Below are 26,800 nucleotides of genomic sequence, written 5' to 3'. Positions count from 1 at the left end.
TGTGCACACCTGGAGCACACGAAATGCATGATGCAAAGTTCAATATACGTATTTTTATCAACTAAAATATGTTTTTTCCTGAATAAAAAAAACATATGTTACAAACATGTGGTTGTGCTTTTTTGATCTGGTACGGATTTCTATCCATTTCAATGGGGAAAGATGATGAGTTTTTACGGAACGGTTTAAACTCGTCAGTCAATCACTATCATATCAAATTAATATTAAATATAATAATAAAAAAACAGTGGTTTAGCGCAATTAATTGTAAGAATCAGCCTGCAGCGTCATGACATCATCTTTTTCAAAGTTGCATTTTTCTTTTAATGTGTTATATTTTGAGCTTTTATCATTACATACAGTGATCTTTTAAACTTGCGATTTTATTTCTTTATTTGAGTTATTAAATGTTCTTATTTGCACTATTGATGTTGCACTTTGGCACGGGGTAAGGGCATCCTAAACAAATCTCATTGTAACTTGTGTACATAAAGCTATTTGATTTGATCCGCCATGCACGCTAATCAAGAACGAGAGCGCGCACAGTCCAAAGTCCCCCCTGGTGCACGCGCGTGTAAGTGGTCACCGTGGAGACGGGGATGGACATGTGCTGTAGCTGTAAAATAGTAACCGTAAAGACCCGTTTCCCATAAAACAATCAGTACACGCGTGTTTTCGGGGAGGGGTGGCGGTGGACAGATTTGCGTTCACGCCTGATCAGCTCGTGGAGAGAGAGAGAGAGGGGGGGGGGTGCAGGGAAAGGCAGCACCTGGCTTCCACCGCTGCAGCCCGTCTCTGTTTATTGACAGCCTGATAAGCAAAGGACGGGGGAGGGGGGGGGGGGGGGGTTGGCCCGTGCGGTTTCCAGCGCGGATGTCGAGCACCCTGCTGCGTTGCACGGTACCGCCGCTCCTAATGGACGTCCCTCCAAATAATAATGGAGCGGCCAGACCAGACCTGACCGGCCCGTACCTGTCTGCGCGACGCCCCCGGTGTGTGTGTGCTTGTCCTCTTCCTGGGAGACGGACGCTCGTCACGGTTGTCCATTTACACGCAGCCTTGTTCAAATTGACACAAAACACATCAGCTTGTGGAAGAGGCACGCGCAAGCTTTTAAGTCTTCCTCGCTAAAAGCCAGAGCCCTGTTATAGGACCGTTTTATGGAGCTGCACGCCTAAAAGGCAAAAAAGAGGGGAAAGAAAACAACTGACTTACCTGTAATTCATGTTTATGATGACCTGACACCTACTGTCCACACCTGTTGCACACTGAGCATGCGCCAAAACATGATAGATAGATAGATAGATAGATAGATAGATAGATAGATAGATAGATAGATAGATAGATAGATAGATAGATAGATAGATAGATAGATAGATAGATAGATAGATAGATGTTTACTCACTTTTGCTGTATGGTTAATGCCTTTATGGGTTTATAAATGGCTGTATTATAGGTTATTGTGAGCAATAAATGTGCATTGTTGCAAGCTGCACACTGACTCTTTTTAATGTGTCAAAGTGCCATTTACTTCAATAATGTCCATGGAAAAAAAATATATCAATTATTATTTTAAACATAATATATATTTTGTGTTTACAATTCCCTTTGTGCCTCAACTTACTATTATTATTATTATTATTATTATTATTATTATTATTATTATTATTATTATTATTATTATTATTATTATCATTATTATTATTATTATTATTACAATCCTTTGCCCGTGTGCTCTGATCACTGATGTGTGCTGTTAAATAAATCCCAAATCCAACCTGCCTTCATTGCTATTTCGAAGGCGTCAACATGTGAGGTCACCGACCCGATCCAAACTTGTTCCATCAGCGTGATTCGCGCCGGGTCCCGCCCACGGACCACGCTCTTTCGGTGGAGCACTTCCCCATTCTATGCGCCCCGGCGTCCCGAACTATAGCCGTGACGTAGACGCGCCGCCGCAGCCAATCACAGGAGAGCTCGGCCTAAAGCTGACGAGAAAGTTGCCGTTCGAAGCGTACTTTTTCCCTCCCACCTCGCCACTCACTCTCATTGACATTTCCACTCGGCTACGGATCTAAAGCTTGGCCACGTTTGTTCTATCGGACGTCCACGCGTGAAACACGCCGGGAGGGTGGAAAAAGAAGACGCGACTTTACACGGACAGATCTGCTGCATGTCATCCGGTGAGTTTAATCTTCAGGTTGTTTTCAGGTTGTTGTTGTTTCACTTATCTCTCTCTCACTTATTTGTGATTTTTTTTCCTTCAACAAACCAAGATGATTGATGTTTTTATGTCTTTATGAACCGGGGTAAAAGGGTGTAATTATTTAAATTTCCCCCAGGAACGAGACACAAGCACGCAGGCGCTCGCCCACTTATAAGAATCTGGAGATGTAAACTTCAACAGCACTGCAGAAGTTTTATTTTATTTATTATTATTATTATTTTTGAAGCCATACTACTAAGTGACTGCAAGCATGTCCAGCCAGTATTAGTGTCAGAGTGTGAGAGTTTGTCAGGTTACTTCAGCGTTTGCTCCTGTCACGCGTGCATGGCGGCCCGGTGCTGTGACAACATTTGCCCCACTGGTGATCCCAATCCCAGACTGCCTTTTGCCACAAGAAGAGTGGAGACACGATATATTTGAATAATAATAATAATAATAATAATAATAATAATAATAATAATAATAATAATAATAATAATAATAATAATAATAATAATAATAATAATAATAATAATCGTTGACGTCTGGCCATGCACGCCAAAATTAATCAACATGAAGAGAAGTCTTCCTAACTAGCAGGTGATTTTGTTGCCATGTTTTTGTTAAAAAGCTAATTAATCCTCGTTAACGAGCAGATCCATAGGATTCACAATTGTATAACAATGCAATGATTGACAAGCCATTGTAGCAAACACATATTAAAATGGACATTTCCGAATTGGTGTTTATGTTGAATTTATTATAGTGTTTCATGGTTAGTAAAATCAATATTCATAATAATGATCATGTATATAAAGAAATGCGTAATTTAAAAATGTCTTCCCACTGAATTTGACCTTTTTTGTCAATTAGGCTACCTCAAAAAGCAACATATGTCATTGAATTGACAACCATAATAACGATACAATTATAATACATTGCACATCTATATTTTAAAATATTAACTTGAAAATAAAATAAAAAATATTGGTGAAATGTCGTTTGCTAGTTCGAATATGGCACATCTAAATAATTTCTCTTTTACAATATAAATTATAAAGTGTTCAAACATTCACTCGACATTACCCATGTTTTCCACTCCAATATTTGCTGTTCTGTTTTTCTTATTCCTTCGTTTTTTATTTTTTATATATATATATGTATATTTTATTATTTTATTTAAATAAAGCTTCCACATGGGGGCACAAAAAGCACATTGCGCGTGGGGGGGGGGGGGGGGGGTAGCGGCCAGATTAGGCTTTCTTTTCAATGCCTGACATTAGTTGCTGCTAATCCGAATTGGGCTAATTGCTTTCCCAACATCAGCCCATGCAAGCCACCCCCCCCCCCACACCTCTATTGGCTGGCCCCCCCTCCCCAATTTACCTCAGTACATGTAGGAAATATTATGCTCCCACTGTGCTAAGCAGGCGGAGGCCCTATTGGCATGCAAGATCTCTGGAGGCGCAGAGAGGAGACAAGGAATTAGCCAGTGGGGTGGATTTGCAGTTTAACCAGGAGAAATCAATAACATGAGCTATTGTTTCCAAAGAAAACTACTTGACACACTCACGTGGAATTGTGTGTGCGTGCGTCTTTGTCAGGGAGGAAGGTTAATAGACGGGTGAGTTTTTTGACAGCTGCAGCATGTGACCACTGAGCCGCAATAACACTTCGCACTGCAAAGGCAGACCGTGAGGATTGTTTTGGGATGACATCAGAAGATGAAATACAACGCGAGCTGGCTAGCGTCTTTAAGTGCATGTACCATCTAATATCATTATTTATCACAACCAATTGTCTTTAATGGTCACTTTTGAATGGGAACGGTTTCTTCTGGGGGTGTTTCTCATATTCAGCTCCTTCAAACACGCAAAAAGATATTGTAGAAATGCTATATGTGATATTAAGCTAGCAACCGTGTATGATGCAGTGCAAATATGTTGTTGAATCAATACCAAACGGTGCTCCAAACATTCCTATAGTGGAAAGAATAACAATATTAGAAACACGTCAATATGTGTTTTGTCACTTTCAACACAACAACAAAACGAAAGCAAAAGCAAAACAAAAACAAAAAAATAAAGAAGAGCAGTACCGATACCAGGTAGCCTATCGTGCCAAATACAAAGTAGCCGTGACTATTTAAGAGTTCAGTATTAAGACTGCAGGTATCTTCTGAAAAAAGTGGTATCGAACATCCATCCATTTTCCGAACCGCTTATTCCTCACAAGGGTGGTATCGAACATCCCAAGTAAAAACAAAACAAGGTTTTAGAATCAAATGTGTGTTGTTGTTGTTGTTGTTGTTTTTATTTGACTTTTTGTTAGTTTTTGTTAGCTTAGAGTCTAAACTAAGTTTCTAAGACTTAGACACGTCGTTCCTTCAGATATTTTTATTGTTCTGCTTTATTTTTATTTTTATTATTATTATTATTATTATTATTATTATTGTTGAAATGAAATACCGCAGACAAGTCTCCATGCACAGAAGCCCTCCCCTGGCAAAATTAGTCAGGCTGGGATCAAGTTTATCATCATCATCATCATCATCATCATCATCATCATCATCATCATTAAGCTCATTAAGGGTGTGTTCATTTGCTGCATAACGTTTTCCAAATTTCAGGGGGGTTTCTTTCTTCTTCTTCTTCTTCTTTTTCTTCTTTATTGTTTTTTTCAAGGTTCCCAGTTGTGATGTATAGTGTTACAGTAGAAGACAGTGGCGTTTCATGTGTGCACAGGTTTACATAATTGTGGTTCCTAATGACTGTATATTGTATGTGTATGTGTTGTGTGTGTGTGTGTGAGGGGGGGGGGGGGGGGTTGCTTGCTATATAATCTGCATGGGCCTAGTAGTCTTGAGCCACCAGTCCAAGTGAGGAGAAACAAGGCAGCAAAAGGAAAAGAAACACCATGAATGTGCTCGTTTAGTTTACGGCTTGTTTGATGAAGGAGAATTGGCCAAAGTGTTGTTCCTCGCTGCGGGACCCTCACAGTGACAGTTTGGAGCCGCTCCTCTCAGCTCATTATCTCGCCGGCCCACTGTGGCCCCATTCAAGCAAAACCTCTCTCTCTCTCTCTCTCTCTCTCTCTCTCTCTCTCTCTCTCTCTCTCTCTCTCTCTCTCTCTCTCTCTCTCTCTCTCTCTCTCTCTCTCTCTCTCTCTCTCTCTCTCTCTCGCTCGGGTCGTTTGTCTCCTCATTGAAGGCCCTGCAGTCCGGAATGTGATGGTTGTTAGGGAGCCCTCTTTCACTTCCAGAGTGTTTTATTGATGAGCTCTGACTTCTCCCACTTTTTCACATGTCAAAGAAAGTCAAGTGTAGGCCTCCATGACTTCATTTCATCATGGCATCCCCCCACCCTTATCCAAAGGAACATTTTCTCCCTTCCCCCAACCCTTTTAACGCATGCGCCCCCTTTTTTGCTGCATGCAACTCTTCCTTTTAGGGTCCCCCCCCCCCTCCCTTCCGCCATTTTGGGCGCAGAGGGGTTGCTTTTGGGGTGCGATGAGGTGTGCCCTAATAAGGCCGCCATTCACCCAGCGCCGTTTTATTATCAGGGAGCGTGTGGCCATGGCTACACACTCATTTGCTCCACTTTTATTTACGCGTGCTATTTGCTGCACGTCAGGCCGCCGGAGTGACGTCGGCCTTTTGCCGCGCAAATGCATCCATAAAAAGCAGCCGAGCTTGCCTAAAGGCTGCGCTCTTTACGCACGGGTCCTCTTGTTGACAGGAGGGGGGTGGGGTGGGATGGAGGTGGGTGGTGGGTGGTGAGAGAGTGTGAGACCCAAAAGAGTCAACAAAAGCACGTGGTTGGATATACATGTTTTGAATGCATTTTTTTGTTGTTGCACTGATAGGAATCTAAAAAATGCATCACATTCCAAGATGTGAGATAAAGAAATTTCCTCCTGCAGACAAAAATAATTCATTTTAGTTGTCTTTTCTTCTTTTTCTTCTTTTTTTTGAATTTGAATTATAACTGTGTTTGGGTATTTGGTATAGGCATGTTAATGAAGGAAGTAGTAAAGTATGTAAAACTGTTAAAAATAATAATAATACATAAATACATTTGTTTGGCGTGTGTTCAATAGCCGATAGCTTTAATACTGAGCATTGACTTTTTTTGTGGTACTATACCACCATTGTCCACTATTTCAGTGTTATGATTCAGTGCAGTAAATGATAGCAGTACCTCTGGACTTTTTTAAGTGTAAACATGAAAGTGTCATGATGTAAATAAAATATAACTAATTAAAATACGTAATACAATAAATTGAAATGTCAAATACATTGAATATATAGGCTATAATATTTATGAAATGATTCAATAAGCCAGTTGTCAAAATAGACTGCAGTAGTATAGCAATTAAGCAGATATTATTATATGACTAATCCAGGTGATTTGTAAAATAAAATAAGATAAAATAAAAAATAAATACCCTATTTCTGTCTTCGTCATATCCGCTCATATGAGTTGACAAGTGGAAAATAAATACTAAAATAGACAATAAAGTTTGAAATTTTAATATGGATTTTTTGCATTTCAACTGTGTTCACTTCTTTGCTGGTTGCTGAACTCACATTTTGCTCAAATAATAATAATAATAATAATAATAATAATAATAATAATAATAATAATAATAATAATAATAATAATAATATAAAGCAGGACTCTTCACCTTCTTCAAAGCAACAGGAAGTAGCGCTCCTAACTTGCAGGTTTACTCTTGAGCAAGGCACGAAACTCCTGCCCTCTAATGTCACTATATAAGTAGCCTATACTGATCGTGTATACGTGATGTTTATACAAAACATTTACAGAAAATGATAATTCATTTAAAAAATAATAACTTTTATTTTAAAAAAGAAATGCAAAAATGTCTCAATTGTTGGACTTAATAATCGATATCAACTTGCTTTGGCGTTATTTCCCGCATTGGTTCTGCATTGATCAACTTCCTTCTATTTAATCAGATCAATACTTTTCCTCAGTCTTATCTTTATAGTACTGCAATTCACATTTGTTATCTTCCTGCACAGGACGATGGTGTGATGCTTTGCCCCCCCCCCTTTCTTTTATTTATTTATTTTTTTGTATGGTAGACTTGTGCCGTGCCCTCTCGTGCACTTCCGGTTCCAAGGTGCACCACTTCCTTTTTTTCTTCTTCTTTTTTACTCCCCCCAAAACTCAGCAAAAGAACGCACGGTTCCATTTGCATGCACGAGTCTGATTAGAGGGGTTTGGGAAGGGGGGGTACCCCCCCCCCCTCTCTCTCTCGCTGTGACTCGGCCCAGTTTCCCGCTTTTGGCTGTGGCAGAGGTGGGGGTAGTGGTGGGGTGTATTTATGTGTGTGTGTGTGTGTGTGTGTATGGGGGGCGGGGGGGGGTAAGGCGAGGGGGGGGGCGATGATGACAGAGGTCGGGTCGCGCTAATGGGCCAGTGAAGAGCGGCGGAGCAGGAGGAAGGAGCACATACATTAATACACTTGTTCTCCCTTCTCCAATCAGCATAGGTGTGTTCATTCTTTCTCTTACCCCCACCTCCTCCTCCTTCCTCCCCCTCCCCTCCCTCTCTCTCTCTCCCTCGCTTCCCCACTCTCTCTCTCTTGCGCACTCGCTCATTCGTTCTCTCCCACGCCAGCGCACATCCACGCCAAACTCGCTGCGTTGTGACATCTGAGTTCACTGTCAATCTCTGTCTCCTTCGCAGGGATATCCCCTCCGTCTCCTTCTCCTCTCCAGCACCCTTTTGGAAACTAATTTTTTTTTTTTTACCCCCACTCGACCCCTCGCTCCTCACTTCCACGAGGGAAGACCGGTCATCATCGTGGGTGTTTTTTTCCCCCTTATTTTTTTTCTTTCTCTGTGTGGGCCGTGGACAATCAGGCTGCATAGTTTGGTTTTGACAGCGACAGGATGCCCCAAAAAGGTGAGACTTTTTTTTTTTTTTTTTAAATATATATATTTTTCTTCCTCACTCCTAAATGCATGGTGATGTTTAATATTAATATGTAGTATTATTTAATAGTCATTTAGTAATTTAGCGGGTGTTTCCTCTTTCTTCAAAAAGTACGTAAAAGAAATCGCCTCTTATCAATTTTTTTTTTTTAACCAATTCAACATGCTCCATTTTGCCGTATTTCTAAAGGAGTAAAAAAGTCACGTTGGGCCAGGCCAGTGATCATCGTGGAGAATTGGGCGCAATGACCCGTTGAGAAAAGGCGTCAGATTGATTCATGCCGACCACTCAGCCAAGAAGCTTCTTGCAGGAAAAAAAAAAAAGAAAGGAAAAGAAACGGGCAACACAGGCCCACTTTTTAAGACTAATTAACAACAACAACAACAAAAACATTCGGAATGTTGTTTTATTTACAATTCATTTAGAAATTATAATTTAATGGCGATTATCATCAAAAATTTGCACCCTATAGTCACTCGGGTCTGATGAAGTCCATGCAATTGTAAATAAATTGTATGTTTATTTAAATAAAAATACCAGCAATTAGTATAATTTATAATTTATAATATAAAATAAAATACCAAAAAAAGACTGCCTTCCCAAGTTGATTTTTTATGGACACCTGCTCGTAAAAAGAGTGTGTCACAACTTGAATCCAAAACAAGTGAGGCCTGCTTGCGAGCCCCTCGCTGTGTGTATGAGCGAGTGTGTGTGAGAAATAAGCACATTGAAATAAGACATTGTTGTTCCGGATTAGCGCAGCAAAAGAAATGCAGATTAGATGGTATAGTTAACCCCGGCGACAACAACGTTTGAGCTTTCGACCTTCAATAAATGATTAACCGCAAGCTCCAAAGATGCACTGTCACCAAAAATAAGATTTTGAAATCTATTTTTAAAACTATTATGTCGTGTTTTTTTTAATGTATGTTTTATACGTGCTTGTGTGTGATGGAATTTTGAATGTGATTAATGGCGGAGCAAGTGCACGCAGCCATTTTATTCGCGACCACAACACAACTCCCGCATAGAAGAAAAAAAACTCTCCCTAACTGCCCCCCCCCTTTTTTTCTTATCTGTCCCCCCCACCCACCCAAATTGAAAAGCTTCTTCTAATGCATTTGTCTTTCCCCAAATTGAGCGTCCTACTGCGCTCTTGTGTGTCCGGACGCGCTTTACAACCACCACCAAATATTGAACAGCGAGAAATAATTCAGTATCTCCTATTTACAAAAAAAAACACAACAAAAAAAAATCAGGAAACAAAAAAAGCATTCACACTGTGGTTGCACCGGGGTCACGGTCGCATGTGTGTGAGAGAATGCGTGTGTGTGTGTGTGTGTGAATGGTCCCGAAGGGGGTGGGATGCGTGCCTCCGGCTCTTTTGTATTAATGTGAACTTGTTGGTGTGTTTAGTTGGGAAGCTGTGCGTGTTTGTGGCGGCCCAGGCCGAGCTGTCGCCCCGGGTTGGAGGGAGCCTGTGAGGGGGTGCATTGTTGATGCCTGCACCTCCCCACTTTTATTTTCTAGCACTGTCACAGCGCACTTTGAGGGTGGAATGAAGTTAGAAAGCAAATACAATTTGAATATAAGCCTATAAAGGGTGTCAAACTCCAGGCCTTTGGGCACATCATTCGTCACATGGCCCGGGAAATATAATGCGCGATAAAACATTACAATCCAATGCTGTTTATTTGACAGATAAAATGACATGAATTCGACTGAGGGTAAATATGAGCCTTCTGCTTTCCCGACGTGAAGGTGCGGCCCCGGGTTTGACACTTAAAGAGGAACTTACATCAGTATAGCTTTGGCTGTGCTAATGTCTTGTTTTGCTCTGTCCTATAGGGAGGCATTAAAGTAGTGAAAACGGCAGATGATTGACTAAATTGTAATACAGTGGACAGTCAACTCTGCTTCCAGGCAAGTTTAATATACAAAAATACAAACATGCAACACAAACCAGGATGCTAAACTGCACTAAATAATTACTATAAACGATTTCAAAAATAAGGAACGAGATGAGATCAAATATGTATCAAAATATGTATTCATATGTGTTTATTTTTAATTATTTTATTTGTTGTTTAAAAATGTGATGCTAAGCTGTTTTTCTGCTCTTCCTGCCGCTTAGAGTACCACAATCAAGCCACGTGGGAGTCTGGCGTAGCCTCAATGATGCAGAACAGTAAGTTTTGTTTTTTTAAATTCCATTTTTGCTATTTTTAATTGTGTTTGCATGTTGTTATGGTGCATACGGTTGAAAAAAAAAAGGGAGGAAAAGGAGGAAATGTACGGCTCAATTTTGCATGACTGACATTATTCTCACTTATTTGACAGCCATTTCATGCTGTTAATTTATTATTTACTTATTTATTTTTGCAATGCAAGTTATTATTGGAGAGAGTGGAGATTGGGTTATTTACTTATCCGCAGCTTTGCATGAAACATGAGCGAGAAGAAATAATGTATTTATGCAAATGATCGCATCATTCACACACAGTCAAACACACACACGCACACACACACACGCACACACACGTGGTCAGACCGGAAGTTGCGCCTTTTTTTAAGTCGTGCGTTGAATGCTGTCTAATTCCTGGTGCCAAACAACAAGCAAAAAAGGTTAAACATGAACGTTTTCTCTCTTGCTGCTGGACAAGAGGTGTATGACATCTGTGATGAAGGTGTGTGCAATAACTTTATTACATTACATCCTCCATATATGCACTCGTGTCTGTGCTGTTAATGTGTGCGCAAATTTGGTTCGGATGCGAGGGGCGTCATGTGCGTAATGACGGTCCGGACCTAAATGGCTCTGGCGCGTGATGTCTGCCGCGAGGGGGGTCTTCCACGGGCCCACGGGTTGTCCAGAGGTCGCGGCGGGCCTCGGTGGTCTTTTGTGCCTAATAACTCCTGGGTGCGTCCAAAATGACACCATATGCTTTGCCGCAATAGACGACAAGGCGCGTATTCAGCGCCAGCGGCCACTTGAGGGAATTGAGCCCTGATTAAGACTCTGACAGCTTTTATCGATCAGGTGTTTCCTTTGGGCTGATTTATGTGAAATATGACATTGGCGAAGGCGCCGTAACGCGGCCTAACAAGTCTATTAATTCCGCCTAATCCTGGAATTAGCAATGAGCAAGAGGGATGATAGCGGATTTAGCATCAATCACATGTGCGGGGCCCTCTTTTGATCCTAAGCGCACAAACATGGCCGCAGTGTGCATTTGTTGTCAAATACAAACAGGGATGCGAAGAGCAAAGGGGGGGGGGGGGCGGGAGGAGGAGGGTGGGGGGTGGGGAGAGAAAAAACACTACATGTCACTTTTAATATGTTAAGAATCCAGGCGCGCCCTCGTTTGTGTGACCGCGCGCAGCCCCCCCACCCCCAGGCCACCTTAAAACCAAAGTCTCCCCTCGGAGGGTAAACGAGTAGCGTCCAATTGGGTCTGAGTGATATCCAAATGCAGACAGAAAGGCTCGTTTTTATCATGCTACTATTTGTCGTGACGATGCGATTTCGGAGCGCGGGAGCCGTGTCACAAAGTGACGTGGCTGCCACAAAGTGCTCCAACTGATCTTTTCAATTAGCCTCCCGTGCATGATCCGAGGCGACTTCCGCCCATTCCCAGAAATTAAGCTCAAACTTGACGTGCGGCGAGCTTTATTTTCAAGACAAATGTCAGCCAGGCTCATCATATTTGCCGCTCCCCCCCCCTCGTCTATATTTGGAGCTTATTTATTGCTAAGGAGCCCTGGCGCGGGGAGTCAATGTAGCGGGAGGCAGCGCAGGGGAAGGCAGCAGGCGCGGACACGGAGCGCGGGGCCGACACTCCCGGGAGTCCACGCTCCCTTTCGGCTGCAGGTTGGCGCGGCGAGCAACGATTTCCACAGACATTTCACCCTTAACGCGACTCTTTTCAAAAATAGTTTTGCATGTTTTGGACCTTTTATTTTTATTTTATTTTTATACCACAGCCTATTTATAACACGATTTTCATTTTTATGTCAGGGATGACAAAGGTAACATGTGCATGTTTGTTTTTTGTTTTTTTTAAAAGGCAGATTTGCGCACTATATTTAGATACCGCAGCATAATTGACAGGATTTCGTTCAATCAATTTGTGTTTTAAACAAAATGTGTGATCGGCCTCTCGTGTGCCCACGCAGGTCACAGCGGCGTCAACCAGCTCGGTGGCGTGTTCGTGAACGGCAGACCGTTGCCGGACTCCACCAGGCAGAAAATCGTCGAACTCGCCCATAGCGGTGCTCGACCCTGCGACATCTCCCGGATACTACAGGTGGGCACTCGCTCTTATTTAATTCCTTTTAGTTCGTTTTATGTATTTATTTAAAAATTTTGTTTTAGCCTCAAAGCAGCTTGTACGCATGCAGGCGATGCGCACACATTCTTTGGACACTGGAGAAAGGAGAAGAAGATTAAAAAAATATACCTGTTTTAAAAAAAAAAAAAAATATTAAAAAAATAGATTTATTGTAGAAAATGCCTAATGTACCATTCAAGGCATATTTTCTGTGTTTATAGACCCATGATGAAGTCCAAGTGGTGGACAGTGAAAAGGTGATAATGACTTGAACGCCCTCACAAGACATTCGCCGGATAGTCCTAAATAATGGATGTGAATTGTGTCTTTTGATCTCCATCCAGGTGTCCAACGGCTGCGTGAGCAAAATCCTGGGCCGCTACTATGAGACGGGCTCCATAAGACCGCGGGCCATCGGCGGCAGCAAACCCCGGGTCGCCACACCGGAAGTGGTCGCCAAGATCGCGCAGTACAAGCGGGAGTGTCCGTCCATCTTCGCGTGGGAGATCCGAGATCGGCTTTTATCGGAGGGCGTCTGCACCAACGACAACATACCCAGTGTAAGGCGCCGCGCGCGTGCGCACACGAGCATAAATTGCGTGCATGATTGCATTAGCTCCATCTGATGACTTTTGTTGTGTTTGTGCGCGGAGTGAGCATCCAAGCATTCACTTGTATATGCGCGTCAGCCAATTAGCAATCACGGCGCTCCCCGTCTCACCCGTGCCTTGTCATGACCCAACCCCCCCCCCCTCCCACCCTTTCAGGTGTCATCGATAAACCGAGTCCTGCGCAACCTGGCGAGTGAGAAGCAACAGATGGGCGCAGATGGCATGTATGACAAGCTAAGGATGCTCAACGGTCAGACAGGAAGTTGGGGGACCCGGCCCGGCTGGTACCCCGGAACATCGGTGCCGGGCCAGCCGAATCAAGGTGAGCGAGCCCCCATCATCAGAGAATGATATCAAACAATGAGGCCTCAATGCCTGCACTGTCTCCGTCGCGGACGTGCGTGACAGCGCCGAGGCGTGCGTGCACAAAGGAATGTCCCGTCCACACGCAATGACGGCTGATGGGAAAAACTCTTCCACGCAACGTGTAATTGCTCATTAGCAGAGGCCTTTGTCTCGCCTTCTCTCTGTCTGTTCCCCCTCCTTCTCTTTCGGTGACGAGCGCGGAGGCGCGAACCGAGGCAAGCCCGACAGCAGCCCCCGCTCGGCCTTCACATGCAAAGCAAAATAAATTGCCATCTCTATAGATTTAGTTGGCCGAAAAGCGGAAGTGGCGCAAGTGAGGCGCGGCAAATAATCATTTGCTTAATTGTTTGAGCGTCATTTGGACACGTGGTGGGGGCTATTAACGAGCATTAAAGCGGAAACGATCACATTAAGCACCATTCATTATCGCTATTATCATTACGATTTGAATGTGGACATATGGCGATTAATTTGTTTCACTTGTTCGATTGATTACATTTCAATAATAATCATAATAATAATAATAATAATTTGAAAAGCTCTACTGAATATGGCCTGTGACCAAAGGGCCTCCTGATGGATTCCTCACACCGGTAAAAAAAGAAAAAAAAGAAAAAAGAAGGATGACGTAATGAATGCGTTGCAGCTCCCCCCCTTCTTCATAGTGCCCTTGAGCACGGCACTCTCACTTTAAATGGAATCAATTTGATGTGTTTAATGTAGAGGAAAATTCGTGATGTCATAAAATGCGGCAATAATTAAATACACCACTCCTACGAATGATGATGATGATGATGATAATATAAATATTAATGGTAATTATAATAAAATAAAACGAAAAAAATATTAATACTGTTGTTAAATAACTAAACTAACGCAAAATAAATCAATAGGCCTAAAACCCACGGCTAGATATAATAAATGTATGGATCTCTTATTTAGGTGTGTCGCTAACAAATGATGTCATCAGGCGGAGCCTAAGTACAGGTTCCCTGAGTTCCCGCCAATTAATGCCCAGGCTTGGTAGAAGGAAATTGTTGCTGTCAACCATGTTTTCTGGTCTACACGGCTCCATTTTGTGAGGCCAGATAAAAGTGTGGTTGTTTCTGCGGTTCAAGTGTGACCACGCGGACCACTTTGCTTGTATCACTTTTGTGAGAATAAACTGCGAGCATAAAAAAATAAATAAATCTTTAGCATATAGTCTTCTCTTCATCAGACTTACCCGAAACGTAACCGTAAACAGTATAATAGTAACAATAACGATAATAATATTAATAGCCTAAATGTGGTTGGGGGCTACAAGTGTCCATAAAAAGACATTTTCAACCCACATAAGAACTTTTAAATCCTTTTCTATAGGATTTAGTGTGACACTTTCTCTTTTCTCAAGAGTGTTTTGATCGGGCCTCAGCGTCTGAAAGGTGCCCCAATTGCTTCGCTATCTTTATTCTCTCCGTTCCCCCCTTTTTTTTTTTTTTTGGTGCTGCTGCTTTTCCGCCTCACTGGCGGAGACCTCGTGATACTAAAGAATGCGTTTATTTCACTTTTTTTTTCTTTCTTCATCGCAAAGAAAACAAATCCCATCTCACAGCGTCGCCCGGTCTGGCCCACGGATAATAGCCCCCCCCCTTTTTTTCTATTTATCCTCATCCACAGTATCAGCGTGTTGACGATTATACTCGAGTCTCTTATTTGATTTGATGTGCAGGAACGTTTGCACACTCACTTTCTCGACGTGATAATGATGTCCAACAAGTGGACAGACATTAGTCGATAAGCCTTTTTGATTGGGGGGGGGGGGGGTAACTTGCCCTCCTCGTGGTGGTGAATAGATTGGCCTTATTTTGGGGTTGTTTGGAGGGGTAAGTGCAAAGGGGGGGCTTGCATGCTCTCTCCTCACTCATTTGTTTCCAATTGAGGACAGAAATCCTGAGTGGCGTGGACGTGATTAATGATGCTAGTGGATAAGGGTTAACACACTGGACTCAAAGCTCTCCCCACGGACACAATGGCAAAAAGACTGCGGCCTGCGCAGCTCCAGTGGGAGAGGATCCTTTTGTCACCTCACATATATTACACCCACTGCGGACTGGCTGCTCGTCCCTGCAGCCTGTGTCCACAGTTTAATGGTTTCCCTTTACTCCTCGAGCCATTGTATCGGCCTGAAAGGCCTCCTCTGCTATTCAAAATAAAGTTGGTGGTCACCTCAATGGAGATACCGACGCCCATATGGGAACCACCATTGAGCCTGTGGGTGGGGGGTGAGAAAGGGGGGGTGTTTTTTTTTTTTTTTTAAACATGTCGCTGAAAAGAGGCCGGCCACGTCTTGACACTTCTCTCTTCCTACTCTCTTAAAGCTGCTGGGTCTGACGCAATTTGGGTCAAATTTCGGACAACCTGCTAAATTGTTTTGTGTGTGTGTGTGTGTGTGTGTGTGCTAATTTTCCGTTCTGTTTTCTTAAAAAATATGTTTTGTACGAAGGTAGCCAATGAACATACAAACAACATAACCCTCCCAACATAATTTAATATAGGCCTATATCGTTGTTTTTATATCTCAACACGTGCCGGTGATTATTTTGGACATAAATGTTGCCAAAAGCCTAAGAAAAAGAAAAACACATCCAGGAAGAGTAAATCCTTTGATGCTCGCTGAACTGCGGTCTCGTGAGTCATCCATGATGGCGGCCTAATGAAATTCAAAATGCAAAATTATACTCGGGAAATTAAAGCCCAAGTCATTCTTTGCATGTTCAACTGAAGTTTCCCAAGATTTGAACCACGTGATGTTTGTTCAATATCCGAATATTTTTGACTATAAAATGAAGAAGCACGTTTTTTTCCTCCTCAGGGGTTTTCAACCTTAAATATGCCATTATAATTTAATAAATATGTAAATGTTTTTTTTTAAACTAAACCATGAGGCATGACACCCTTCATTTACTTCTGATATTTTGTTGCCAGCGTCATTTTTGAACGCTTTCGAAAAACAACAAAATGAACTCGAGATTCCACAATTTTTAACAAACGCATTGATTAGCATAAAAAAAAAACACTGCTATTCTGACAGTATGTTCAAAACGACGCAAATTCTAACGATGTGCCCCCCCCCCACCCCCACCCCTTCCCACCTGACAGACGGCTGCCAGCCGCAAGACGGCGTGGGAGAAAACACAAACTCCATTAGCTCGAACGGCGAAGACTCGGAGGAGACTCAGATGCGTCTGCAGCTCAAGAGGAAGCTGCAGAGAAACCGCACCTCCTTCACGCAGGAGCAGATCGAGGCGCTGGAGAAAGGTGCGAACCACACAATAGCTTGCTTTTGATAACAAACAAAATGCGTTTAGCATTGCAAATATTTCCAATATAATGAACATTCCAAAAAATACAACTCAAGTGAGCATTGTTATCTTTGGAAAGGTGGATTTGTTTTTTTTTAAACAGCTCCTGTAATAATGCAAGTGGAACACACTTAGTTAATAAATAAATAAATAAATTAATAATAAAATGTTGTGTTTTGTTTCTACGATTTTCTCCTAAGATACTATGTAAAAAAAAAATAAAAATAAAAAAAGTGTTATGTATAGGCTATAGCTTTGGAATAAATAGAAGGTTTACTTTCTGAAAATAAATGCTCTTAAATCAGTTTTTCTCAAACATTTTACACCAAATATCATCTAAAAAAAAATACTTATCTCTCCAAATGCTCTACCACCTTCAGGAACAACTTTAAAATACAGCAGCATAATAGTTCATCAAAACAAGACTGTCGTTGCTATTATTGCAATCTACTAAAACATGTATATTTGAAATTGAACACAATGCAGGGCCGAATCTAGGAATTTTTCCCCTTCCAGTAAAAGGGGGGCTGAGAAAAATAATTTCTAAATATATTTTAGAACAGGGGGTCACCAACATACCAGGGAGCCCCAAGGACCACATGAGTAGCCCGCCGGCCACCTAACCAGTGATGAGACATTGGGATTTTCTAGGAATGTTGCACATGTATTCATTTGAAAATGTAAAAAACGGACATTTATAGAAATACATTGTATTGTGAGACACTATTAACATGATCAGTGTCTTTATATAAATGAATATAATTAATTATGAATATGAAGTTAAAAGTAAAATTTAGTTAAAATTAAATACAACTGAACTGCGCTTATGTTGTGATTTTTTTTTGTGTAACACTGTAGTTTGTCTGTAGTTTATAGAATAAAATGTTTATGGCTTTTAAACATTTCAGAAAAACTCATAAATGCTCTCTTAAGGTGAATCTGTAATATTACCTGACGAAGTGCGCATGTACTCACGTCCAACGTCTTCATTTCAGAATTTGAACGAACTCATTACCCAGACGTGTTTGCACGAGAGAGACTAGCGGCCAAAATCGACCTTCCGGAAGCGAGAATACAAGTGAGCGTCCCTTCTGCTTCCTTTCTTCCCGGTCGCCTGAACGAGCCGCGCTAACCAAGACGCCGTGTTGCGTTCGCAGGTGTGGTTCTCCAACAGGAGAGCAAAGTGGAGGCGCGAGGAGAAGCTTCGCAATCAGCGTCGACAGGCCAGCAATTCCTCCAGTCACATTCCCATCAGCAGCAGCTTCAGCACCAGCGTGTACCAGGCCATCCCGCAGCCCACCACGCCCGGTACAGGTGCAAAAAAAAATAAAAAAGAAGTTAACTCATTCACTGCCATTGACGCCTATAAACGTCAAAAATCTTTTTAACTGTTTCTATTAGTTTAATATTTTCCCCAATTTTGTTAACAAGGGTATGAAAACTTAAGACATTTAAAAAAAATAATCTTAAAAAAAAAAGATGATCAAAAATTAGGGGCATCAAGCGATTACATTTTTGAATTGTAATTAATCGCATGACTTCAATAGTTAGTTGTTATCTGTTTTAAATTAAAAAAAAATCCTAGGTTTTTATACTCTTGTTAACAAGTGGAGGAAAAATATTATATATAAAAAAAATCTAGGTTTTCATACTCTTGTTAACAAAAGTGGGAAAAAATGTTAAACTAATAGAAATAGTTCAAATGATTTTTGGACGTCTATAGCCGTCAATGGCAGTGAATGAGTTAATATTATCGTGTAAAAGCAATAAAACACTCAGGTCTCAAGTTGAATGAGGACGGAGTAATGGCTTGTGTCGCAGATGAGTCACACACAAATCCTGAAAAGCCAAGGTTAATATTAAAACGTAAAACATTTGAGTCTTTAATGATGTCAGCGTAATGACTTGCATCCTGCGTGAGTTGCATTCAAATCAATCGCGTTAAAAATGAGAGTCAAATTGTTCAATATTCTTGTCAGACGTGTAAAAACAAGCACAACACTGTTAATTTTACAACTCAAGTCTTAACTTGATAATATTTACAGCTGCAACTCACAATTATTTTAATAACTGATTAATCTGCCAATTAGATTGTCAATTCATCGGATTAAAAACATGTTTTAATTTCCAGTCTTTATTCAAAAAACAGGACAAATTGAACATAAATGCATGATTAATTTCCTGGTTCAGTCTATAACATCTGTCAAAAAATAAGCAAACATTTTGATTCCTTCCCCCCAAATTAAAATACAGATGTTTTATTTTGAAAAAACTCAAATATTATCTGTTTGTTTTCATGGAGGACTCGAGAATTCTGAGAATATTTTCGGTAGCAAGGCAGAAAATCCAAGGATTTGCGCAATTATACAAAATTGATAACGATAAACAATTCATGATCAATTAATTTCAAAATTATTAGATCATCAATTGATTAATCATTGCATGTTTCATAGCATTCTTAACTGTCATTTACCTGAAACTAAAACAAACCAAAACAAATCTTACCGAAACTTGATAGTTTCTTCTTCTCTTTACGCTCGTTTTTTTGTGTGTGGAAGAAGTGTAGCAAAAAAGCCAAAGGGGGGAAAAAAAAATACCATGATGCTCGCTGAACTGAGGTCTCAGCAGTTTTGTTTTTGCGATTTGAGAAGTTCCACTGCAATGTCAAGCCTCAACACTGTAACCAATTCATTACAAAATCAAGTGACTTGACAAATGTGTGGAAATTTAGCTGAGTCTGCATGTCCGACTTTGTTTCAGTTGGTCCACTAACCACATCATGCGTTTATGCCCAGCATTTGAGCTAAACGTAAGAAACCAAAAAAAAAAAAAAAAGGCCACATAAACATACCATGATATCGTCTCATTATATTTTTAGATGTACACAACAAATTGATTCGTTTTGAAATCCAAAGTCAAATAAAACACTTCAGCTATCATACATGTTATTCTAAAAAAGGGCTTTGTCAACAAAGCATGCTTGAAACAGCTGCATTTGCAAATTTGGTACCGTTTTTTAGCAAGAAGGTGACATTTTATTTTTTTACCTGCTAGAAATATTGCCGACTTTGCCGCTACCTGTTTATATCACACAACAGTATATTAATGTGTCTTTTTACTGCCATTTGCGCTGCATAATTTAGTCTTGTTTAATATATTTGTTATTCATATTGTGACAGTATCTTCAAAATGACTTCAGTTATTAATAAGCAAATTAAATCCTACCTCTTCACCGTTCCCTAAAATGAATTATCCGACATCAAAAAATTGTCTTGAAGCCGTCGGATGCCAATCCCATTTGAAGTTTGCTGGCGAAATAAACGTACATTGGAGTGAAATTCTCTATTGTGTATCTAAAAACAAGCACAATCAGTCTGCTAGCTTAATGCTAGCACATGGCAAAGCTATCGGTGGAATGATGGATAGAATCATGAAAAAGTCAGCAGTCTTTTTTCCCCAATTTAAACTCTGGACAGTTTAAGTTGTTTTGATGTTTACAACGTTGTTTGGGGCCACATCAATAAATTGGCTCCTCCCCCCACTGACAGCAAGCAGTAGCCTTTAGCCGGAGGAGGGAGAATTTGGTATATGTAGTAATATTGTTTTTAAGTTGCTTTGAATTTGAATATGTTAGCTGTTCCATGTTTAGAGTTAGTTGTCAAGTTATTGTAAACATGCGCAGCTTCCACAATTGAAACAGATTCGATCATCCACACCAGATTGATCAAGTTCCCGCCTTAGATTTACTCACCTTTCACTTTTGCACAACAAATGAGACCATGACTCTTATTTGATATATATATTTTTTAGTTTAATATTAAATAATGAATGTACCTGAATTGACATATTCTTATTGGCTTTTAACAGGAAATATTTTAGGCAAAAATAGATGATTTAAAATGCATTATAACTACCACCATCCTGAATTTAGAAATTCTTTACACAGCAACTGTAACTCCAAGTACAAACACTGATTTCAAACTATTTTATTTTGCTCCTATTTCGGGTTGTTAAATGTTTGTATTAATTTCAATGTTCTCTCTTTACTTCACTTATAGTATAAACATTCGGCTTTCACAAAAATCAAATCACTCAAAGATTTTAATATTACCGTATGTTTATACTGCATGTCATTGAAAACCCCCAAATTAACTCAGCTATAGACTTTAAAAAAATCATTTTAACTATTTCTATTAGTTTATTTTTTTTCCTTCCATTTTTTTAACAAGAGTATGAAAACCTAGATTTTTTTATTGTACATTTAGAACAGATATATCATTTGTGATCAATCATGACTTAACTAGTGAAGTCATGCGATTAATTACGATTACAAATTTTGATGCCCCTAATTTTTAATAATCTTTTCTTTTAAACAAAAAAAAACATTAAAATCTTTTAATTTTTAATTATATATATATATATATATATATATATATATATATATATATATATATATATATATATATATATATATATAATTTTTTTTTTTTTTTTTTAAAGAAAAGATTCTTAAAAATTAGGGGCGCCAGGCGGTTCCAATTTTTAATCGTAATTAATCGCATGACTTGACTAATTAACTCACGATTAATCAAAATTTTTACATCTGTTCTAAATGTACAATAAAAAAAATCTAGGTTTTCATACTCTTGTTAACAAAAATGAGAAAAAAATGTTAAACTAATAGAAATAGTTCAAATGAATTTTTGACGTCTATAGCCGTCAATGGCAGTGAATGAGTTAATAGGCTGGCTCACTTCCCTGTGTTTTGTAAAGAAAAGTTTGTCCCGCATGTGTCCTGTCTACATCATCGCAAGTGTGCCTTCCCATCACAACAGCTGCGTTTGCAACATCATAGTGTTCAAATATGTCCTCGTTCGTGGAGGACACAAATTCACAGTGTTAACTCTTCACGTGCTTTCAACGAACTGTCGACGGTTCTTGGGGGAAAACGATGTGGTAAAATTTTGAGATTGGTGTTATGGTGGCGAGCTGGGTTGAAATCTTTCAGCTGATATGAAGCCATCTAGTGGTGAACACTGTTATTACAACTTAAATGCTCATCCCTGTTCTAAAGTGCTTTTCTTTTCTCCTGTCGCTCCAGTGTCGTTCACTTCGGGGTCCATGCTGGGCCGAGCCGACTCGGCCCTCGCCAACACCTACAGCGCGCTGCCCCCGATGCCCAGCTTCACCATGGCCAACAATCTACCTATGCAAGTAAGTGGAAATCAACCTCGCTGGCTACGTGCGCGCTCACGGTCCCGACGATCGAGCGCAGTCGGACCCGACTACCGCGCTAACGTCCACATTCTCCCCCTTCCGTCCACTTATAGCCCAGCCAGACCTCCTCCTATTCCTGCATGCTGCCTACCAGTCCGCCTGTGAACGGGCGCAGCTACGAAACATACACGCCCCCGCATATGCAGGCACATATGAACAGCCAATCAATGAGCGCTTCTGGTACCACCTCAACAGGTAGGCAGACAGTTCATTGTTTACCCAGCATGCTCAGGGGCAGGGCGGGGGGGGGAATGAAATTGTGGTCGTGGCGGCGCGCCAGTCAACTGCCACCCTCCCTAATTAGGCGCTACTACATCATGTGTATTTCATTTGCTTTTGGATTGAGACCATAGTTTAGTTCCGGTCCATTAATGGAAGGGGGAAGGGGGGGGGGCAAACCCAGCCATATATATACGACTTATAGTCGTGAGCACTTAATGGCGCAGAAGCACATTTCCTCTGTGCTAAATTGCTAATTAACGTGATTCATCGCGCTTGTACTCGCTTTTTAAATGCCAGCGCGTGCGCGGCCTGCACTTTTACGGCGAGCGCTCGCTCACCTGTTTGCTAACAGCAGCTGACGAAGGGCGAGAGGCAGGAAACAACCTGGGCTCGTCGTCAGGCAAATTTTACAGGGACAATTTTAGAATCTTGAGCAGGGGTCACCAAACTTTTTTTTTTTTTTTTAAACTGAAAGCTACTTCTTTTTAATTCTCTGATATGGTTGACATTTTTAAATGATCAATTGTACAACATTCCTAGAAAATCACAATATCCCATCACTAGCTATTTTTAGGACAGGCCCACGGGCTACTCATGTGGTGGTTGGGGGGTTCCTGAACATTGAAGAGCCACCCATCGCAGCCAATTTAGGAGATTTATAATAATATAATGTCACTATCCAATGAACTCATTCACTGCCATTGACGGTTATGAACGTCAAAAATTCATTTGAGCTATTTCTATTAGTTTAACATTTTTTTCCACTTTTGTTAACAACAGTATGAAAACCTAGATTTTTTTTATTGTACATTAAGAACAGATATGAAATTTGTGATTAATCGCGAGTTCACTAGTGAAGTCATGCGATTAGTTACGATTAAAAACTTTAATTGCCTAACGCCCCGAATTTTTAACAATCTTTTTTTTTTTTTTTTTTTTTAATTCATTCACTGCCATTGACGGCTATGAACGTCAAAAAATCATTTGAACTATTTCTATTAGTTGAACATGTTTTCCCGCTTTTGTTAACAATAGTATGAAAACATAGAATTTTGTTATTGTACGTTTAGAACAGATGTATAATTTGTGATTAATCGTGAGTTAACTAGTGAAGTCATGCGATTAATTACAATTACAAATTTTAATCGCCTCTTGCTCCTAACTTTTAATAATCTTTAATTTTTTTCATATGAATTTATAGCAGTGAATGAGTTAAAAACATGTAAGAATTTTTTTTCTTTTAAAAGCTTGGCTCCATGAGTTAAATTTTAGTTAGTTAGCTTTTTTTTATACTACTATTACAGCATACTCTCAGTGAAACTAACACTACATTATTCATAATTTTGAAGTTTTCACATCAGTACTTTCCAATGAAATGAATAGATAAACTAACAAAAATGGACTTCCTTTACATTACTATTCACAATTTTGAGTTGAATATAATCCATGATTTTGGAAGACACAAATATATATACAGTAAATTATGTAGAGTAAATTTGACTTGCTTTAGAGTGAGACTAAATAGACTCAGTTTTATAGTAACATTTACACTTGGAAGAGAGTAAAATAAAGAATTGGGGAAAAAAATAAAAGTGACTCAAGGGTGAAGGAACAAACTCAGCCAATGTACTCACTGAGCCACGCAGTATATCGCTCGTGTCAGCTGCAGCTGATTCCACGATTCCATTGAACCTCCTGAACTCCAAGAAACCAAAAACAATGTCTTTGGTCTTCTCTTGGATATAAGCAAACAGTAGGAGGGGCATAGCTGAAGGTCTTGAGTTCGTCCCTCAACCCTTGAGTGACTTTAATTTTTTTCAAATTTATATTTTACTCTCTCCCTAGTGTAAATATTACTCTAAAACTGAGTTTATTTGGTCCCGCTCTAAATAGAGTCCAATTTCCTTTACAGAATTGACTGTGTACAGTAGCTAACTGCTAAAGCACTTTCAACGAACTGTCAACGGTTCATGTGAGAAAAAAATTGCAATTGTGTATTTTTGACACTGATGTTGTAGTGGCGACCTTCTTTCATGTCTGATAACATTTCTAAGCTAACTAGGTCGGCTTGTCTTTAAATTTGGTGAACATAAATGAATAAATAATAAATAAAATACACCATTTCCTTGACCTTGAGCGTAGGGTCCAAACTGGCTCATTTGTCACTTTTTGTGGGGGGTTGTAATCTTTATGAAGGGATTATTGATTCACAATTGAATACACTGCATGAAGTTTGTGTCCCCTTGAACTGACTCACGTGCGTCTTTTGTGCGTAGGACTCATCTCTCCTGGAGTGTCTGTCCCAGTGCAAGTCCCAGGGAACGAGCCTGACATGTCTCAGTACTGGTCTCGACTACAGTAGAGAGAAGAGCTACTTCACCTTGTGAGCTTTCAAGGCGGACCTCCTCATACACACGCTCCACACACACATACACAGAAGAGGAGGAGGACGAGGACGAGGACTTGCGTAGCTCCTGGCACATTCAAACGAGGACAGGATTTAAAAAGACTAACGGACCTCTGTAAAAGTGCCCGGTGGTACATTTTTATTGAACAAAAAAACATTTTCTTTTTTTTTTACTATTTTCAGTCATTGTTTCCCATTTTTCTTTCTGGTGTGTTAGTAAATGGCCATTTGTATGTGAATATGAACGATCAAGTGCTGATAGATGGACTGCTAGGAAACCATGTTGTCGACACTCTGCCATGACTATCTTTTAACGTGCTTATATCCAGACGCTCTGTGCATGGACGCTTTTGCATATCATGAATGGAGGGAAGACTCTGAAAAACTATTTATTGTCCCCACGAGGAAGAGGCTGCAGTCGAACACGCGCGCGCACACACACACACGCACACACACACACACACGGCTATCTAAAGCAATCCAAGTGGGACCTCCACCGCACCCCGCGAGGACCGACGCGGAAGCCTGTAGTCTGTAAATGGTAGACTGCGTCTTTGCTCGAATTTCTTTTGTTTCTTGTCCAAATGTAAAGTACTTGTCTTCCCTCAAGAGAGAGAGAAAAAAAAATCTCCAATAAAAGTTGATTTCATTTATAACCCCTCCCCCTCCTTCCCCAACCAAGAATATTCTATAAATGTTCCATGCATCATAAAGTACATTTCTTTAGGGTCAGGTACAATTTGTCTCTTAGCTATAGTTGTAATATAGTGTCCTATGGTCAAAAAATGTGTGCAACTAGAAATATTTAATTCCTATAATTATGATTAAACATTGCTTGACAAGAGTTTTAAACTTAAGTGTTTGGCAGTTGTTTACAAGTACATATCAGATTTAATCATTGTTGATTGTAAAACAGACCAAAGCCTTTGTATTTCATCTAGTACACAATGTTTTTTTTTTAAGATATTAGTCTTGTGTTGCAACATTTTGTAAACACGTCTTGGGTTTCGACGACATCGGCTTCGAGTTTGTACGACTGCGGCGGAGACCCGCGGTCCTTATTTATAATTGAAGACCATGGGAGGTTTTTGTTTGTTGTTTTTTTTTTTCTCGCATCATCTGTCATGCTCTTTTACGTTCGTTGTATTTTATTTTCACGTTGGTGTGTATGTAGAACATGGACACATACGGGGTTTACGTCTGGGCAAATGGAGATAAAAATGTCGACACTGTCTCTTTAAATATTTCAATTTAATTTTATTTAAAATGGAGCTTTCTAAATGTATTTTGTGAAAACTATAAAAAACATTTTGTACAGTAAAATTGTGTCTGAAAAGATTTTTTAGTGTTTTTTTTTTGTTTGTTTTTTAACCCTGCATGCATCACAGAATTTTTCCTTTTGTTTTTGGACACTGAAGTAGAATCAAAGAAGCACGGTGGTTTAATGGTTAACATGTCTGCCTTACAGTTCTATGGTTTGGGGTTTGAATATTGGGTGGATGTTCTCACACAATACATGGGCTATAGAAAACAGACGGATAGATGTTGCAACTTTATACTTGTAAAATTTCGATTTCGTTGTAGTTTTTTATTTTATTTGTCCGTGTCGTCCAGTTTCCTCCCACAGTCCAAAAACATCCCTCTTACGCTAGGTTCAGACCAAACAGAACACAAAGTATGGCATTTCCTCGCGTGTCTTGCAGAGGAGGGGCGCAAATGAGTCCAACAGAAATTTTTATTTTTGAACATCGCAATTCGATCGGGTGTCTGGTGGTTGTGTGTTTGGCTGCTAAATGCTATCTTGGTTCACAGTTCAACATTGCTAAACAAGTCAACGCAGTCACCATTATCAAGCTTTTTGCTTTTTCTTGACACTTACTAGAAGCTGGCTGTGCCATTTACCTCTCGCCGGTCACGCATCGTAACAATGGAAATAAAATATGCCACTGGCGTTGTTTGACCGGCAAGCGACAACTGAAGTGGTAGTAGAACTACATTTCCCATGATTCTTAGGTGCGAAAGCAGCATGCCTACTTCCTGCTACCGATTAGACGCGGAAGTGTATGAGAA

General features: G+C 40.2%; 1 protein-coding gene across 11 annotated transcripts; it reads left to right on the top strand.

Annotated features, from left to right (window-relative positions):
- The first annotated feature begins 2,038 nt into the window (after positions 1–2,038).
- pax6b (paired box 6b) lies at positions 2,039–25,964 on the top strand. Of its 11 annotated transcripts, XM_086070606.1 has the most exons (15): positions 2,039–2,183; positions 7,924–8,142; positions 10,021–10,095; positions 10,307–10,360; positions 10,836–10,859; positions 12,349–12,479; positions 12,725–12,760; positions 12,848–13,063; positions 13,271–13,436; positions 16,622–16,780; positions 17,820–17,902; positions 17,982–18,138; positions 21,926–22,038; positions 22,155–22,296; positions 24,600–25,964. In XM_086070606.1, exons 4-15 carry the CDS (start codon positions 10,348–10,350, stop codon positions 24,683–24,685), a joined length of 1,326 nt encoding a protein of 441 aa, XP_085926732.1. In that variant the 5' UTR covers positions 2,039–2,183; positions 7,924–8,142; positions 10,021–10,095; positions 10,307–10,347; the 3' UTR covers positions 24,686–25,964. The 11 variants fall into 11 exon arrangements, with proteins under 11 accessions (XP_085926732.1, XP_085926727.1, XP_085926725.1 ...); XM_086070601.1 differs by lacking the exon at positions 10,021–10,095 and having other exon boundaries at positions 17,982–18,132; XM_086070599.1 differs by lacking the exon at positions 10,021–10,095.
- The last annotated feature ends 836 nt before the right edge of the window (positions 25,965–26,800 follow it).

Source organism: Leptonotus elevatus, chromosome 3 (assembly GCF_054856555.1).
Source record: "Leptonotus elevatus isolate MCC_2025b chromosome 3, RoL_Lele_1.0, whole genome shotgun sequence".
Lineage (NCBI taxonomy): Eukaryota > Metazoa > Chordata > Actinopteri > Syngnathiformes > Syngnathidae > Leptonotus > Leptonotus elevatus.
The sequence above is the reverse complement of the archived record's forward strand: the minus strand, read 5'-3'. Positions and strand labels throughout refer to the sequence as shown.